General features: G+C 50.7%; 1 protein-coding gene and 1 long non-coding RNA gene across 8 annotated transcripts in view; one reads left to right on the forward strand and one right to left on the reverse strand.

Annotated features, from left to right (window-relative positions):
• Positions 1-2268, reverse strand: part of BOD1 (biorientation of chromosomes in cell division 1) — an 8790-nt gene extending 6522 nt beyond the window's left edge. For both annotated transcript variants that reach the window (XR_013555624.2, XM_078446896.2), the window contains exon 1: positions 1824-2268. Coding sequence is in view for 1 of the 2 variants with exons in the window: in XM_078446896.2 (XP_078303022.1) it covers positions 1824-2060 (237 nt within the window). In the remaining variant the exon portion in view is untranslated. The remainder of the gene's footprint in view (positions 1-1823) is intronic.
• A 145-nt stretch (positions 2269-2413) lies between these two features.
• The window catches only part of LOC144616380 (uncharacterized), a 121749-nt gene continuing 106300 nt past the window's right edge, over positions 2414-17862 (forward strand). For 5 of the 6 annotated variants that reach the window (XR_014138060.1, XR_014138061.1, XR_013555633.2 and 2 more), the window contains exons 1-2: positions 2414-2650; positions 3036-3148. This is a non-coding gene — a long non-coding RNA (uncharacterized LOC144616380). The remainder of the gene's footprint in view (positions 2651-3035; positions 3149-17862) is intronic. The other variant, XR_014138059.1, reaches the window with a different exon arrangement.

Genomic DNA, 17862 nt, shown 5'->3' on the forward strand with positions numbered 1-17862 from the left:
GAGGTGGGGGGGAGAGAGAGAGAGGTGGGGGGGAGAGAGAGAGAGGTGGGGGGGAGAGAGAGAGAGGTGGGGGGGAGAGAGAGAGAGGTGGGGGGGAGAGAGAGAGAGGTGGGGGGGGAGAGAGAGAGGTGGGGGGGAGAGAGAGAGGTGGGGGGGGGAGAGAGAGAGGTGGGGGGGAGAGAGAGAGAGGTGGGGGGGAGAGAGAGAGGTGGGGGGGAGAGAGAGAGAGGTGGGGGGGGAGAGAGAGAGGTGGGGGGGAGAGAGAGAGAGGTGGGGGGGAGAGAGAGAGAGGTGGGGGGGGGGAGAGAGAGAGAGGTGGGGGGGGAGAGAGAGAGGTGGGGGGGAGAGAGAGAGAGGTGGGGGGGAGAGAGAGAGAGAGGTGGGGGGGAGAGAGAGAGAGAGGTGGGGGGGAGAGAGGGGGTGGGGGGGAGAGAGAGAGGGGTGGGGGGGGAGAGAGAGAGGGGTGGGGGGGAGGGAGAGAGAGAGAGAGAGAGAGAGAGAGAGAGGGGTGGGGGGAGACAGAGCACGCTCGTGCATGGGGGTAGGTGGACAGAGAGGAGAGAGTCCCAAGAAGGCTCCGTGCCTCCAGCACAGAGCCAGACTCAGGGCTGGATCCATGAACTCTGAGATCAAGAGACCTGAGCCGAGATCAAGAGTTGGACACTTTACCAACTGAGCCACCTGGGTGTCCCTCTTTCTTTCTCTCTTTCTCTTTTTTTTTTTTTTTCTTTTAAATAACTTGCATATTACATTGACTTAGCCACACAAAACTTAACAGAACATAGGAAATGTGAGTGGAGAACTTGTGATGGGAGAACACCCAGGGTCCTGGGAAAGGTAAAAGCTCAACTGATATTATCTGAGACCTTTAAGTACAATTAAGCACTAAATATTAAGCGCTTCTAACACCACTTACTCTCTATATTATCTGGTCTACGGGTCAGTTTTCTACCCTGGGGTACAAGCTTTGAGGACTGGTGGTGCCTGACTTGTTCCTATACCCACACAGCCTACCATGCTGTAGGCCAATAAACGTTCAATGAATAAATGGACTATGTCTTTCCCTATCTTTAAGTTGTAATTTTAAGTTCACAATCTTCCTGTTAGGTAGGCAGGTTTTCTCAAAGAGAAATCACTTCCTTCGAGGAGCTGTCCAGTAACAGAGCCTCCTAAACCTACCACCATGGTCTTGCTAGAGAAGCTTCTGAAAAGGGAGAAAACGAACATTCCAGCACCTACTATACGTCTGACACAACCCACGTGACTTCACTGAATCCCCACGACTTTGGCAAATAACACGTAATAGCATTTTACTAGGTTGACCTATGGCATTAGGACCTAAAAGAGGCACCAAATCCCCTTCAATCCACCACAAGGATGCCGGTTCTGCACCAATGTACCTAATTCAAGCCTGCAAATTGCTGAGCTGGAGAGAAGGAAGAAACAAATAGCTACAGCGTTCTGGTGACTGTGCATTCAAACCGTTCTTGCTTACTCACCTGGCTTTCTCCAACATTAACACACAGAGGTTTGTTAATGAGGGGCTCAAAGAAGTCTCACCTTGGGAAAGATCGGATCTAGGCTCTGAAACCAGAACCGAATCCCCAAGTCCAGAGAAACGACCGGAATGCACACAGCTGAGGGCGATGGGGCTGGGAGCCCAACCCACGTGTGTACCACTCAGAAAGCTTCCTGTACTGCCCCAAGCGGTCTAGTGCCTCACTGCTGAGATTTTTAAAAATACCTTTTGTTAGAAAAGCCAAGCTGCAAGCTTGCCATCCTCACGCCCAGCCCGACCCCGTCGGCCAGGCGGCCTCGGCTACCTTGGTGTCCACGTCGGCCAGGCAGTCCCGGCGGAAGCTGTCAAACAAGCCCCGGCTCTTGAGCTGCTCCACGATGAGTGCGATGAGCTGCGGGTCCCCGGGAGGCAGTGAGGCAGGGTTGATGGGGCCGCCGCTCCCACCTGCCCCCGCCGCCCCTGTCGCTGCCCCCGCCGAGGCCTGGCCCGCTCCGCCGCCGCCCACCGAGCCCGTGCCGCCGCCGCCGCCGCCGTCTGCCATGGCTGCGCCCGGGGCCCACAGAGGAGACCGAACACAACTTCTCAGGGACGGAGGACCTGAGTCGTGTAGAGGCGGCAGAAGCGCCCAAGAAGGAGGCGGCGGAGGGGGAGGACAAAGGGGAGGCGGCGGGGGGAGAGGAAGAGGAGAGGAGGGAGAGGGTGGCGGCGGCGGCGGCGGCGGCGGGAGCCAGCTCTGAGGCAGCGGAGGTGGTGGTAGAAGCGGGAGAAACGGCCCGCTCCATCCCGGGCGCTCTGCCGATGACGTCACCACTGGCCTTTGCATTGTGGGACGGGAAGTTTTCGGCAGTCACCTCCTCCTTTCTTATAGGCAGAGGTCTAGCCGACAGAAACTACAACTCCCGGCAGGCTCCGGCTGGCTTGGCGTCAGTTTTCGGGGCAGTATGGGAATTGTAGGCTCCGGCCCTCGTGATTGCCGCAACGTGCGCTGGCCTTCCTCGTCCAGTCGTTGCAGCGCTCGCCTTGAATCTGCAGGTCCCGGCAAATGCCCGATTATAAGAATCATCTGTGGGGCTGGTTAAAAGTATAAATTAACAGGCTTATCCCAGAGATGTTCGGATTCAGTATTACTGGGTAAGGGTCTAGGAATCTGTGCCCTAACAGGCACACCCACGTCCTCCTTGAACAATAGGAGCCCGGGAAATTTGGGAAAAAACAGTAGACTGGTCAAATTTGTATTATGTGTGGATATTTTTTTATCCTTTCAGATTTTAATAGCAGTGCATATTTAGAAAATTGAAAAATAGGAGAACATTGTGACGAAGATAAAAGTTTCCCTGAATTTTTTTCTTACGTGTGTGGGTTTCCTCCCAGTTATTAGACACTGTCCTAATAACGGTAGTAATAATAATAAACTAATGTCGAGTAAATGGAATATGCCAGGAATGAAGCTAAAGCGCTTGGTACACACGGCTTGACAAGAAACTGAAACGCAGATACTGTTATTGCTGTTTTCCAGATACAGAAATGGAGACGCAAAGAGTTTGTTGCCCTGATCACGTAGCTATAGGCTGAAGACGAGGCTTTGAACTCAGGTGTTCCGAATCCAAATCTGGCAGTGTTTAACCTAAGGTATGCTTCCTTCTGAGATCTAGCTGGCATCACACACTAGGTAAGGCTTTTTATCCTGACTTGTTTTTAGCCGCAGTTCACCACGAGAACCCCGCGGTTGCCCCCACCATAGTCTCCTTTCAGCCTTTTGCCTGTTATTAGCTCAACTCCTGCCCAGGACTGGGGCAATCGTGTGTGCCATTGTTATGTTCTCATCTTACATAAGCAGTGTGGGGTGGGGGGATATAAATAATAAATTCTGCAATATCTGTGGCTACTGGGAAGAGGCGGAATAGAGAGATTTGGGATGCTCTCCGCACTAATGTTTCCTACTCAAGAGAGTTTAAATTAATCCTCAAGATAAGTATTCAGGTGCTAGTTTATATTCACCTTTAACATCAGGTCAGTCTTCCTCAATTAAATGCAAACTTTAATGTTAATGACATTCTCTTAATACTTCACCATCCTTGAGATTAGCTAATGCCTGTTCTTATTAACTGACCTCACACTTACTACCTTTAGCCCCAGGAGAAGCCCCGTTCAGGCTACCTGGGCCCCATGTTTATTCTCCTCCAACCAACTCTGATCACCTTGACCAGCCTTTTATCTATTTTTGGCACAGCACACCTGACTCTCTTTCCCCAGGGCACATTTCTGACCTTCAGACCTAATCTGGTTTTGGTCTCACTGATAACAGACTTTCAGAGCCTCATTTTTGTAGCAGTTACTATAATTAAAAGTGAATCGTTTATAGACTAATTAGCCATTTGTTTCCCCTACTAGAGTGTAAGCTTTAGAGCTGGGACCACGTCTTGTTCATCACTGTGTCTGCGGCCTGTAGCACAATACCTAGTTCAAAGTGAATGTGTAAGTTCCTGTCTGTTTCCTTAGTTTTAGGATAGGATCAGAGTGTGTGTAGTGGTGTGTGTGTGTGTGTGTGTGTGTGTAGAGGGTGGGTATCATTTAAGCCATAACCTTCAGAAAAGAAGCACTGTAGGAGGAAATGATGGACTAATCTGTTGATCTAATGGAAACGTGATCCTGGAGATTGGCAGTAGGTGGTTCACCCTTTGGCAATCTCACTGTGGGTTATGGGGACCTTGTGTCCCGGTGGGTGGAACTCTGAACCGTGAGAAGATGCTGCACCATATGTCTGCGACCTTGCCTCTGGAATTGATATAAATGGGGTGGGGTGAGGGTTTGAGGAGCCAAGGTGATCAAGACTTATTATTCATCCAGACTTCCAACCGGAAGCCACTGCTTACATCCAGAATGTGCTCATTCCGAGTCAAGGGATGTGTAGCACACAGTGGTCACTGGGGGGCGCCATTGCTCCGTTAATAATCCATCACCTTTAGAAATTCTATACACATCATTGCTTTAATTTTGGCCCAGGTCGTCTCGTTTTCAGGTATCCTTTAGGAAAAAAAATAATTGTTGAAGCTCAGTTTTAAAACTGGTCTGAAACAGGTTTCCTGATCCCAGTGAATTTCACGGACTAGGTTCTGGAATATTTTATATCAAAGATTGCAGACAAGAGTGGAAACTCCATTAAGTCTAAACTCAGGTCTCGAAACAGAAAGGGCAGGAGCTGGAAAGAATTGAGATCTATAGGTTGCTAAGGGAGATAGGAAAAAGCAGCCACATGCATGCACGGGCTTTTTGCATCAGATGGCACAGGATTGGAATTCCAACTGTCACTTTGGGGCAGTGTGACTTTGGGAAAGCTGAATCACCTCTCCAAGCCTCCACTCCTCAGGACCTTGGAGAAGATTAAGCACCATTTTGGCAGTCCTTTTAGTATAATCCCTGGCCCTTAGCAAATGTTTAATAACCTTCCAGTTGCAAATTTACCTTTGGGTTGGGGGGTTATTTGATTTACCTCTGTCTCCTCCCGCTGACCTCTAAATTCCATGAAGGGATTGTCTGTTTCACCTAGAACAGGGCCTGGTACATACAGGCTCTTGGAAGATGTATGATGGATGGATGGAAAAAATCATGAATGGGAAATTTGCTCTTCTAAGTATAGACTAAATACATGACTAAATAGAGTAGGAGGCTGGGGCAGTGAGCCCCCAGGTTAGAAAGGTTGCCTTGGTAACCTTCCAACCATGTAATCCAAGATCCTGGTCCATAAGCAAGAGCATTCCAGAGCACTATGACTAAATCCAGGACTGCATTTAGACACCACAGCCACTTGGGGTAGATACGTTGTTGATTGTTATTCATGTTCATGGTGTGGCCCTTTTTCTCCTTGTTTCTGTGTCGTCATCCAGGGAGCCCTGCCAATTCTTAGGCTGGACAGCTGTTCATTTCCTAATTAACAGCATCCAGAGTTTCTCAAGATTGCCTGTCTGTAGTGTGTTGGCTGTATCTATACCATGTGATCTCAGCTGCTTTTTGTTTCTGTCTGATATTTTCCAGCATATCTAATGACAAAATGGATCCAAATACACGTCAAAAAAACGAGCTTTAATAAGCAGGAGTCCTCAGCACCAGTCAACACTATTACCGCCTTTATTACCAGACATGCATCTCAGATATCATTTCAGGCTTTGGTGTTTTTAACATGTTGTCATTTCACATTATTATTCCTGAAAGGTGTCTAGGGAAAGAGGCAACCCGAGATAATATTGAGGAAAGAGAGAAGTTTGGAATCTGGGTTGGGTTTAGACGTAGCACCTCTGCTTATTGACTTAGGGTCATCCAGTAACCAATATGAGTGTTGGCCTGTTCACCTGTAAAGTGGGGATGATATTAATACCTACCTTTTGTTGTCCTGAAAATTAGGGTGATCATATATATGCAGAACCTGGTATGTAGTAGGCCATTAATAGCTAATTATACCATCTTGCTACAACATTCTAATGCACTCAGTTGTAGTCTATGATTGGGGGGAGAAATCTTGATTAACGTATGCCTTACTTTGGGAGTTTTAATCTTGTGATGACGTAAGGAACCACTCAGCCAACCCCTAAGCTGGTGAGCCCAGTGAAGCCAAGTTCGTAGTCAAGTCCTCTATGCTGTTGCTGCTGGGGTCCGGTTCCACCATCTCTCATTGTTGTCACACTGCCAGCATTGTCTCTCGTTCTCCAGTGACGCTTCCTGTCTTCCTATTTATTTCTAGTTGCTTATCCAGTATCTATTCTCCTCCTTTACCAGCAGGAGAGGCTGCAGCATGCCCTGTTGAAGTATATACTTCCCTAGATGTCACTGTTGCTAGGGGTGGCCGTAGGTCCTGCTTCTGGCCAAAGAGATAATCAGCCGAGGTTCCCGGGCAAGCTTTGCCTTACTGATAGAAGAAGCACCCCTTCCTGCTGTAGCATAAAGGCACAGCAGTCATGAACCAATACCCTGAGGGTTAGTTGGGGCCATGTAACGAGTTCTAGGCAGTGAGTTGTGAGCAGAAGTGATGGAACATTTAAAAACCAACTTGGGACGCTCCAAGAACTCTCCTCCCATCTGCTATGATAAGAAGCACCGTTTAAGATAGTGGCTGGTCTGTCATCCTGGGTCCCAAAGGGAGGAGGTGTGGAGCAGAGGCCCCACCGGCCCCTAATGGACATGTGGCAGGAGTGAGAAATAAACCTTGGTTGTTCGAAGCCACTGAGCTTTTGGAGCTGTTTGTTAGGACAGCAGACCCTAGTCCAGTCTGACTGATACAACCCTGACCGCATTCCCCCGCTAAATCCATCAGCTGAGAAATAACTGACAAACGAATGAATGAGTGATTGAATGCATCATTGAATCAACTTCCTTCTCGCAGGGCCCATCCCTTCAGCTCATGTCTAGAAATGGCACAAGTCAGCCTCATTTAGTATGTGCCCCCTTTGAGACAGCGTCAGTCAGTCCTTCTTCAACTTTGGCAGCCATCCAAATTCCCTGAGGACCTTATATTAAAAACATAGATGCTCAGCTATCCCCCCAAACCTACAGAAGCAGTCCCTAGAGGTGAGTCATGGCCATCTGCATTTTTAAACAAGTTTCTTGGGAGGTTCCGACAACGGGCCAGGGTCAGGGACTGTGGCCTCTCTAGGTGGAAATTTCTGGACCCATCAACAGGCCAGAAAGGGTGATGGTCTTCGGCATGCGGGTTTTCAGCTTCTCGCCGTCATCCCCTCCCCAAGTCCTACTCCCAGCCTCCACCCTTGTGCCCATGTGGCCACTTTGACCTAACAGCAATTACCATTGATAAAGGTTCCCTTGAATATGTGGGTGACATCTTCTCCCTGACCGTTTATCTGTCAGAAGAAGGGAGTTGAAACAGGGTGGCCAGAAGAACCTTCTGTGAGAGGTGTCAACAGTTAACAATCTAACATCTTTCAGATGCATGCAATATACTGTGATGTGATGGTGCTGCTTCTAAGATAATTCAGGCATGACACACATGTGATGCCTATAAATCCATAAGTGTGACAGTTGTCTTCTTTGTTCCTTTGGCGTTTCTCTGTGACTGTGTATTTAGCCGTATTTGGAGAGAACGTCTAAATTCAAGGACTGGACCGTGAGGCCCAGGGGAATGACCCTCCGACACCCCACCACCCCTGCCCCAGAGGCAAAGACAGGCCAGGTGCTGGGTGTCTGGGTGTGGCTCAGGGCCACTTTCTGTAGCCAGGCCCTGTCAGGGCAAGCAGAGGTCTCTGAGCTGAGGGAAGTCGCTTCCATTTCTGAGAGAGAGCTGGCTTTAGGGTGTGTTGGATCGTCCTGGAAACACAGCTGAAATTCCAAAGATTTATGGCAGGAGGAGAAGCAGATTGCCCCAGCTAGAGGGAGGGAAGTGATAGTTATTGAGCGCCTACTGTATACCTGGCCCCGGTGGGGCCCCCACTATCTGTAGTTGGGACAGTGGCCCTGCAAGGCAGACAGACATTCTTCTCATTTTACAGATGAGGACCCTGAGGTGCAGGGAGGGGAAGTCACAAGCAAAGTTCATGCTGGGTCTGCCCGATGCCTAAAGCCTGGGTTCTGCCTTCTGTAACATTTTAGGAGGACTGTGACCTCTGGAGACGGGCCTGGGATGGAATTCTGGCCCGCCCACCACATTGTAGCTATGAATCATGGGTCAGCTCTCTTCTTGGAGCCTCCGTTTTCTCATGTGTGATATGACAGTAATTACAGAACCTACCTCCAAGGGATGTGGTGCCTGGCAGGTGCTAAGTTCTAGATCCATGTTACCTGTGATGGTTCTAGAGAGAAGACTGGTGATGGTTTGTTGAACAGGAAAGGGCCTGTGCACAGGTGAGGAGGTATGTGCATGTAGATTTTATTGTTCCTGAACTCAGGAAGCTCTTTCCGGGCCAAAGGGGCTGTTGTTTAATGTGGTCCTTGGGTGGTTGAGCGTCCCTGCCCAGATCTATGACAGCCTGCTGCTCTTCCCCCTGCCTCTACCCGCTGTCTGCTGTCCCCCACCCCCAGCCCTGCCCTGGTGTCTGCTTTGCTGGGGACTCCAGGCTATAGTGGGACATTTATATCCTTCGGGGCTCAAGGACAGAGGAGTGTAGGGAGCCACGGGGAGCTCCCGCACCCTGTGTCCTTACCCTCCCCTGAGATAACCTAGGTAGGAAGGCTCTAGAAGCTGCCTGTGGACTTACGTAGTGCTGGGCCAGCTTCCTGATTTCCTTCCATTGCCTTCTCTGGCCAACCCTGCGAGGTAGCCTTCTGGTTTGGGGCCCAGGTCAGCAGTGCTGGCTGAGTGTCTTTGGCAAGTTACTTAACTTCTTTAATCGGCCTCACATTCCCCACCTGCAAAACAGAGAGGACCCAAATCAGCCCTACTTGTCAATAAAATATTGTACATTAAGTACCTAGCACAGAAATGAGGGCACGGTAAGTGCATACATACGTCATGGTTATTACTCATTGTCCTCTTGTCGTATGTGTCCTTGGTAGTGGAGCTAAATCACTTACTTGTTCACTCAGAAATAATGATACCCACATTCTGTTCTAGGTACAGAGGGCTAGAGGGGAGAGGTGAGATACAGACATGATCTCTGCCTTGGTCCTCATCCTGGAAGAGTTCAAAACCTGGAGGGAGGTCCTTAATAGAGTGCCTGAAGAGGGAGGTGGGTACAGAGGGAACAGAAGGGGTGCAGGGAACTGCTCGACACAGCCGTGGGGAATGTCACCAAGGAGGCACTGTTGGAGCAGGGTCTTGATGAGCGCAGTGGGCATTTGCCCTTCTTTTTAGAAGTTCCTTTGAGCACCGTTACTGTGTTTGGGCAGTCTCCAGCTTATGAGTGCTGGCAGGAGGCGTAGAGCCCAGAGACTTGATTTCTCCGCTTCCCAAACATATAGACTGGACTCCAGCTGTCAGAGGCCACCCTGGCCCGCTGATGCCGCAGGGGGGCATATGAAGAAGTAAGGGGGAGGTGGCACCCCCTTCAGAGGGGCCACGATGGAGCTCCTCCATGGGTCCGGTGCCTGCATGGGCAGCATCAGAGGCAGCTGCTGCTTTGTCTGTCCCAGCATTGGGGCAGTAGTGTCACCATGAAGTGTCTAGTAGTGGGACTTTGGGTGCAGGTCCTGGCCTTGTCATCCTCAAGCCTGGATCTCTGGTCTTCCCAGAGATTCTGGGAGCCACACTATGTCCGTTACTACCTCCTTTACTGCATGAATCAGCCAGAGTTCACTTCTGTTGTGATTAAGATTCCCTGGATAAGTAGGTAGAGAAGGAGAGGCTCAGAGTCTCAGGCAGAGGGTCAGCTTGGGTAAAGGCCCAGAAGCTTGAAGAGCATAAGTATATTCTGAAAAGAGTTGCATGTCTCCAAGCTCTGTGGGGTTGTAGAGCATGTATTTGGGGTGGGGTGTGGTGGGGACCAGCAAGAGAGGAGTTTGGAGCACCTGGGTGGCTCAGTTGGCTAAGCATCTCTCTCTTTTTTTTTTTTTTAATGTTTATTTATTTTGAGGGAGAGAGAGACAGAGTGTGAGCAGGGGAGGGGCAGAGAGAGAGGGAGACACAGAGTCTGAAGAAGGCTCCAGGCTCCAAGCTATCAGCACAGAGCCCGACGCGGGACTCAAACTCAACGAACTGTGAGACCATGACCTGAGCGCAAGTCGGACGCTTAACCGACTGAGCCACCTGGGCGCCCCAAGTGTCTGACTCTTGATTTCGGCTCTCACGATTCATGGGTTCGAACTCCCGAGTCGGGCTCTGCACTGATGGTGTGGAGACTGCTTGGGATTCTCTCTCTGCACCTTCCCTGCCTGTGCACACACACTCTCTCTCTCTCTTTCTCTCAAAAGTCAATAAACTTACAAAAAAGAGAGAGAGATGAAGTTGATGAAGTAGACTGGGGTCTCAGATGCTACCATTTTGGCAGTTGAACTTGACCTTGGGGTGGAGATGATAAGCTTTAAATAGGGCAGGACCAGCATCCGATGTGCGGTTTGTAGAAATTTCTCTAGGACAGCACAGATTGGGTGAAGCTTGAGATGAGCAGTGAGGAGACAAGTGGCAGATGTCACATGCCCCTTGAGATCTAGTTAAGACTTCACCCCCACCCCTACCGTGGCCATCCTGAGCCCTGCAGAAGGCCAAGCCTGACCCCCTCCACGATTTCTGCAATTCTCCATGGTCACCTCTGCTTTGGCACTCGTGCCTCTACCCTGTTCCTTGTAGCTTGTGGGTTTTTGTAGGGAACTCAGCATCTTGATTCTTTATTACCGACTGAAATTCTGAGGGTAGCAGAGGAGGCACTGACATTTCAGCAACGTTAAAAAACAAACTGGGGGCGCCTGGATGGCTCAGTCGGTTGAGTGTCCGACTTCAGCTCAGGTCATGATCTCACAGTCTGTGAGTTCGAGCCCCACATCGGGCTCTGTGCTGACAGCTCGGAGCCTGGAGCCTGCTTGGGATTCTGTGTCTCCCTCTCTCTCTGCCCCAACCCACTCGCATTCTGTCTCTGCCTCTCTCAAAAATAAATGAAAAAAACATTTAAAAAAATTTTTAAAAAAACCTGCAAATTGTTCCTTCAACCTTCTTGCTCATAGAGGGCTTCCCGTATCATGAGGGATTCGTGATCAGCTTTTTCTCCTCGTGAGTGCACAAGCCTCTGTCCAGCTTATCTCCCGGCCCCTCTCCCCATGCCCATCTTCACTCCCACCCTCACCGTCTGCCACCAGAATGCCCACTTCTCATCATGGGATGCAACATAAATCAGCTCTCTTCAGCTCCCTTTTCCAGACTGAGCCCCAGTCCCGCTTTGGCATCCCCAGACCCATCAAGGAGGTCATCCAAGCAGGAAGCTCATCCTTTCAGCCAGCTCCACGCTCCTTTGAAAACAGGAGTGTGGTTAACATGACTTTTCTGCTTCTGTTAGAGCTGTTCACAGTTGCATTTTGCCGCTAAGACCTGTAAACCACAAAATAGCAGTGGCTTACACACGACAGGAGTTTGTCTCATGTAAAAGTCTGGAGGAAGGCAGTCCTGGGCTAATAGGGTGGCTCTCTGACCCTCAGACTCCTAAGCTCCACCATCCTGAGAGTGTTGCCTTGTGATCCAAGATGGCTGGCCACAGTCTTGGAGAGCTTTCTGGTGCAGCCTCCAGTTAGAAATTGTGGTTCATATTATTAAGGAAGAAGTGGCACATGGATATTGGGAGGAGACTAGGGGTCTGTGTTGTATCTATGAAGCCCACTTGTCAGAAGCTACAACCGCCCTCTTCCCTGGACTGGGTGTCGATGGGAGCTTTTGTATTTAGTCTGTTGGTCATTGGCCCAGTTGTTACCAATAATTGCTCTTCCTCCTTTAAAAATTTTTTTTAACGTTTTTGCATTTATTTTTGAGACAGAGAGAGACAGAGCATGAGCAGGGGAGGGGCAGAGAGAGAGGGAAACACCGAATCTGAAGCAGGCTCCAGGCTCTGAGCTGTCAGCACAGAGCCCGACGTGGGGGTCGAACTCACGGACTGTGAGATCATGACCTGAGCTGAAGTGGGACGCTTAACTGATCGAGCCACCCAGGCACCCCTGCTCTCGCTCCTTTTAGAAGTGTCAACATCACAACTTAAGGAAGGGCTGTGTAGCTAGTTGGACCCAGGTGTGTGAGATCCTTCAGAGATGCAGACCCTCACTCTCCGTGCCTGGTTCTCTACACTTTTCTGGGATTCTGCTTGCCTGTTGTCTCTCTGTGGCTGAGGCAGATTATGGCCCCAGTGGCCTGTAGACGTCCCAGCTCCTGCTGCTGTCCATCAGGTGCCGGCAGAGGGTTTATTTTCAGAGAGAACGTAGAGCTGCAGAGAAGTATCCATCTTTCTGGGGAAACATTGCAGTGACTAAGGAGCCCGTGAGCGAGGAGGAGGAGGCCGCCTGCCCACCTGAGCTCCAGGGGGCTGATCTGCACTTCTGGCTGTCGGATTACGCCCGGCCCTTCCGATGCTTCATGGTAGACGGTGCTCTGACTTTTGCTGTTGGCATTTGAAATTTGAGTGGACGGCTTTCTGTGACCACACCCAAAGGTGGGGGATCCCTCGAGCCTTGGAGGTGCTAGAGGAACACACAGACCTTGGTGGCTCAACGTGGAATGAAAGTCAGGTCTTGTATTTCCATTTCAGGGCGTTTTTCCTCTATTCGCTCCCTAGATGGGCTGTGGTTGGCAGGGTTCATGTAGTGGACTGTGGGCATCCTTAATGCTCTTCGGATATTCCCAGCTTTCTGTCTCCTACATCCAAGGCAGGATTGCACCTGCTGGCCCCAAGGCAGGGCCATGTGAGTAGTGCAGCCAGTGAGCCATGAGTAGAAGTGACATGTGTCACTCGAATCTCCCTTTCGCTCTGCCGGGGTGACAGTGGGCAGTATCTGAAATGGTGGCTGTGCTGTCAGCCTGAGATCTGGGCAAAGAATGACCTGGAGCAGAGCCCCCAGCTGGCCCTTGATGGATATGTAGAGTGAACAAGAAATAAATCTTTAATATTTGAAGCCGCTCAGATTTAGGAAGTCTTGTTCACACAGCATTACTGAGCCTACCTGAGTGATGGTGCACATTTCCCATCTCTGTGGTTGCCTGGCATCCCAGCGCCCTTCCCGTTTGGGGCTTGGCGCCACCCTCGGCGACTTGTTGAGAGGCAGAGCCTCGCTATAAGAAGGTGAAAATGCCAGGCACCACACCCCCCCCCCCCCCACTTCCCAGCCTCCCTTGCAGCTCAGGTGCAGGCGCGTGGCCAAGGCCAGCGGAGATCGTGCGGAGCTGTGGGGAGCCAGGGGCTGTGCGTTCGTGGCAGCTGCGATGGTGACATTACTGGGCTGGAGCCGTCGCGAGAGTCTGGGTTCTGATTCTGGCCGTGTGGCCTCGCTTTTTTCTTGCCTGCTTCCTAAGCCTCATTTTCCAGCCTTCCCATCTGTTCCGTGAGCTGCCCAGTATCCTTTCTATAAATTCCCTTTCAGCTTAAATCACCCAGCGTGCGTTCATGTTGCTGGAGACTAGGAGCCTTGGACAAAAACAGCCAGTTAGGGGGCAGTTGTGAGGCTGCAGGGAGGCTGGGAAGTGGGGGGGGGGGGGTGTGGGGGAAGATGCACATGCTGGCTTCTCTTCCCCTTATGGGCCACTTCCCGGAAGCAGACCTTGTGTATGTTAGCCCAGAGCAGGCCAGAGGGTACTGGGGAAGGGGGTTCTGGTCACACTTGGGCCACCTTTAGGTCCGTGAATCACACATTCCTTTTCTGTAAAATGGAGCAAATAACAGGACCTCACTTTATGGGGTGGATGTGAGGAATTTGAAAGAGAATGCATTTGACGGAGCTGTGGGAACCGTGAATCCAAACTCCAGCGCAAGTTTACCACTTTAACTGTGTAAAAGGTTAATGGGGTATGTCCAGCGGGGAATCTCGGGCAGTGCGGCTGTAAAGCGGTGACTGTCCTTCGTGATGCGGTTCTGTCACTCCCCTCCTGGGTGGGCACAGCTCAGTCCTCTCAGTTCAGACCCAGCTGAGGTCCCACCCATGAGACCAGAGACCCCAGATTTAAGGTAATGATGGGCTTGGAAAAAAAGCAGAGAAGCGTAAAGGTGGGAGAGGATTTTAGGGATTATTTTCTTCAGTCCTTTCAATTTGCAGGGCTCAGAGAGGGAGGACCCCTGACCCACAGTCACACGGCAAATCTGTCCCTGAGCTTGGGGCTGGGATGCAGGTCTTTTCACTGTGACAGTGTCACTGTCTTAATCTGGAGGTGCATTTGTGCTGTCATCCACGTTTGCAAAAATGATTTGGAAATACAGCAGCTCTCCCTCCCAATTTACAAGCCCCATTTCATAGCAGCCTCTGACCACCTGATCCTTATCCCCGCTGGAGAAGGACACTTCTTTTTTGCTTTCTCAGCCGTCTAAAACACTTTCTTGTGGAAGGGCGAAAAATTGCTGAACTGATCTTTTTAAATTAACATGGGATCCAAACGAAACAAATTTGGAAGAAGAGAACTTTCTCCTCCAAGTGGCTGCCAGCACCCAGCCCCACCCCCACCAGCTGAAGTGTCCCTTGTTCTTGCCTGCTGTGCCCCAGATTCATGGGCCGCTCTCCGAATCGTTGGCAATGCTCTCTGCACTGTCCTGACAACCTCGGGCCATGAAATTAAAAAGCTAGTTACCGAATCTTGCTCCCAACGGCTTTGTCCTTGCCAGCGATTTGACAGAGAAATCTGGAAGAGGGAGCCTCCGCTATGCCTGCAGTGGGCTGAAATGCTGCCGGAATGACAATGGGCTTCACCAGGGAAGGAGGAGAGAACACGCAGTTTGCCAGGAATGAATGAACGAAAGAACAAGAGAGAGAGAGAGAGAAAGAGCGAACTTTGGGCTTCAAATTGAAAAATTCCAGTGTCTCAGCAGAAGTCTTGGTGCCTCTACTTTAAGACCTGCTACAAAATACTGAGCAGGGCACGATTCTCCACACCAGTGCCCGGTGGTCCTCTGCCAGGGTCCAGAGCTCACGGCTGGAGAGCTAGGAAGTCAGAATTGGGGGAGGAAATGGCTCCAAACTGGGGCAAGCCCTGGGAGGCCAGCCCACCTAGCCAGCTTGCCTGTGTGGCCAAGGCCCCCCACCTTCCCGTCCTGCTACCCCTAGCCTCAAGTGTGTCCCCTGAATTGAGACGCTAGCACTCACTCCACATTCACTGCCAACCCCCACCCCCAAGGAATTTTAAGAAATCTTCAAAACCTGAGGAATTTTAATTACCTTTAATTAAGAAAAACCTTTCTAGAAGACCACTGTGCTATGACTCACTGCAGCATGGGTGTCCCTGAGCTGCAGGTGGGTGGGGCTCCGTCTCTGTGCTCCAGCCCTTGACCTTGGCACCTACACAGAGCAAGGGCCTGGTCGATACTTGTTGGGTGAAGGGATGGGAACAGCCATTTGAGAGAACAGCTCTTTCCTACACTGCTCCCTGCGGGCACAGGCTTCCTGACTGACTTGGAGGGGTGCAGGGAGGCAGGAAAGAGGCCTTTGAGCCCTGGCTCACCAGGGGCGGGCCAAACGAGGTCCTTGACTTCACGGCCAAGAGACCTTGAACAAGCTGCTTAACCTCCCCAAGTAGGGCTTCTTATCTGTGAAATGGGAGTCACCATGGTGGCCACTCAGAGGGAAGCTGTGAATTAGACAAAGGCTTGCAGGTCAAGTGCTTGCCATGTAGTCAGTGTCGAATAAAAATAAAAACTTGCCAGGACCTGGACGTAGAGCCTGTTCTTACAGGGAGACTCTTCCTGAGAGCTTTGGCCTCACCGTCCCAGGGTACTTGGGATTAGTGTCTTGACTGGACAGGCCTGGTAATGAATGGACCCTGGGAAGCCACGTTGGTCCTCACTATTGAACTGCTCACTCAGTCACGTACTCATTTACCTGCATAAATGTTTATCAGGTGCCTTCTGTATGCTTCCCTGTGCTGGGCTAAGGGAGTACGTGAAAGGTGGCATGGTCTCAGGTTTTGGAACTTAGAAGCAAGTGAGAAATAAAATCAAGATCAAAATCATTTTGGGTCCATATCAATCAGTAGGTGGTCAGGGAAGGCTTCTTTTGAAAGGCGGTGTTTGAACTGCGACCTTGCCATGCTCAGACCTGAGGAAAGAGGGTCCTGGGAAAGGAAGCAATTGTATAAAGTCCTGGAGGTGAGAACGAGCCTGACTAGCAGGTCAGTGTGTCCGTGGTTGACGGAGCAGCGGGACAGGGATGGGTTCATTGAAGAAGTCATTCCACAGGAAGCCTACCTGGAGGGTTGGGGCTGGGCCTGCAGTCCAGAACGTGTGCCAGGGGTGGAATATGTTCACCACTGTCTCTCCCGAGGCCTGCCCCAGCCCCCTCTGTGTCTTGCACCTGCTGTGACTACATTAGAGGACAGGTCTTGCAAAATAGAGATGTAGCTCTATCAGACTGTGCATTATTACATATGGCCCACCTTCCCCAAGTGCATGTCTCCCTGACCTTGGGGTTATGGCCAGGTGTGTAGGGGGGGGTATACTTTCCTTCCTGCTGCCCTCCTGTGTGTGCACATGCTGGTGCTGGCCGCTGAAGTCAGAGATGCTCTTCCCAAGCCGGGTCCTGACTGGGACAGTGGTCAAGTAAGCTCCATAGTGGGCCTGTCCTCCAGGCCCCCAGCACGAGCTCACCCTTATGGCGAAGGCTCCCCTGGTCTCAACTGTGCCAAATGAGGACCTGCAGCCACCCTGGAGGTCAGATCTGGGGTCCCAACACCATGTCGACATGACTGGCCAACTCACAAAGGGCTGCCTGCTTGGGGACCCCAAGCAGGCAGCCAAGGGCCTTCTGGTGATACTGAGCCCAAGAGTCTGTCTCAGGGAGCTAAGAAGCCAAGAGGTGTTTGATCCAATTCATTCATTCATTCATTCATTCAATGTTTGTGCAGCACCTGCCATGTGTCATTCGTCATATTAGTGCCAGGTCATATTCTGCTGTGGTGAACAGGCTAGATAGGGTTCTGGTCTTTATGGACATCAGTACTTTTAGGGGGGCAAACAGACACAAGATAAGTAAGCCCAAAACACAGAATTCTGAACCATGATAAGTGAGAGAAAAGACAAGAACGAGACCTGTTGCCTACATCACAGACGCACATTTGGTCAAATCTGACCTCACGGTACAGGTCTGAATCCTCAGGGAAGGTTCAAGTCCCATATAAATACCCAGAATGCTCGAATCATCTGTGAGGTTCGTTATCAATAGTACATGCCACAGAAAAGAAACGTGAAAACCCATGTTGTAGAAGAAGTCTGAAATCTGGCCAGTTTTGAGATTAGCTGGCGAATCCTGATGGTAGGTCAAGTTTGACGGTCGTCGCCCGCGTTTGTAAGCTCAGAGATGTGAGCTGGTGACCGTTTGCGGAGCAGCTCCCGTGTCAAGCCCTGCAGTGGGCACGGGAGGTCTCCAGGGTGGTCACCGAGGTCTGCCCGCGAGGAGGACCATCCCAGTGCCAGGCTGTGCCGCGTGGGGGATGGCTGGGCTGCAGACTCTGGTAATCTGTTCTGTGTTGCCTCAAGACTCGGCCCTGTCGTCAGATTTCTTTGGAGATTAACCTGACAGAGCCCCGAATATAGTTCATTCTGTGGTGGGTTAGGTTTCCATACTCGATGGAGTCGATCAAAGCCTACATCTTGGTGAAGCAGGCACAGACGGGGAGGTTTGTATCGCAGAAAAATCTCTTTTTAGATTAGGCAAAATAGAATTCATGCTTCGGAAAAGAGTGCTATTTCTGTCACCAATCTGATTTTGTACCCATTTCAGTTTTAAGCTCTATGTCCCAT

The sequence above is a fragment of the Panthera onca genome, chromosome A1 (genome assembly GCF_046562875.1).
Source record: "Panthera onca isolate mPanOnc1 chromosome A1, mPanOnc1 haplotype 2, whole genome shotgun sequence".
NCBI lineage: Eukaryota > Metazoa > Chordata > Mammalia > Carnivora > Felidae > Panthera > Panthera onca.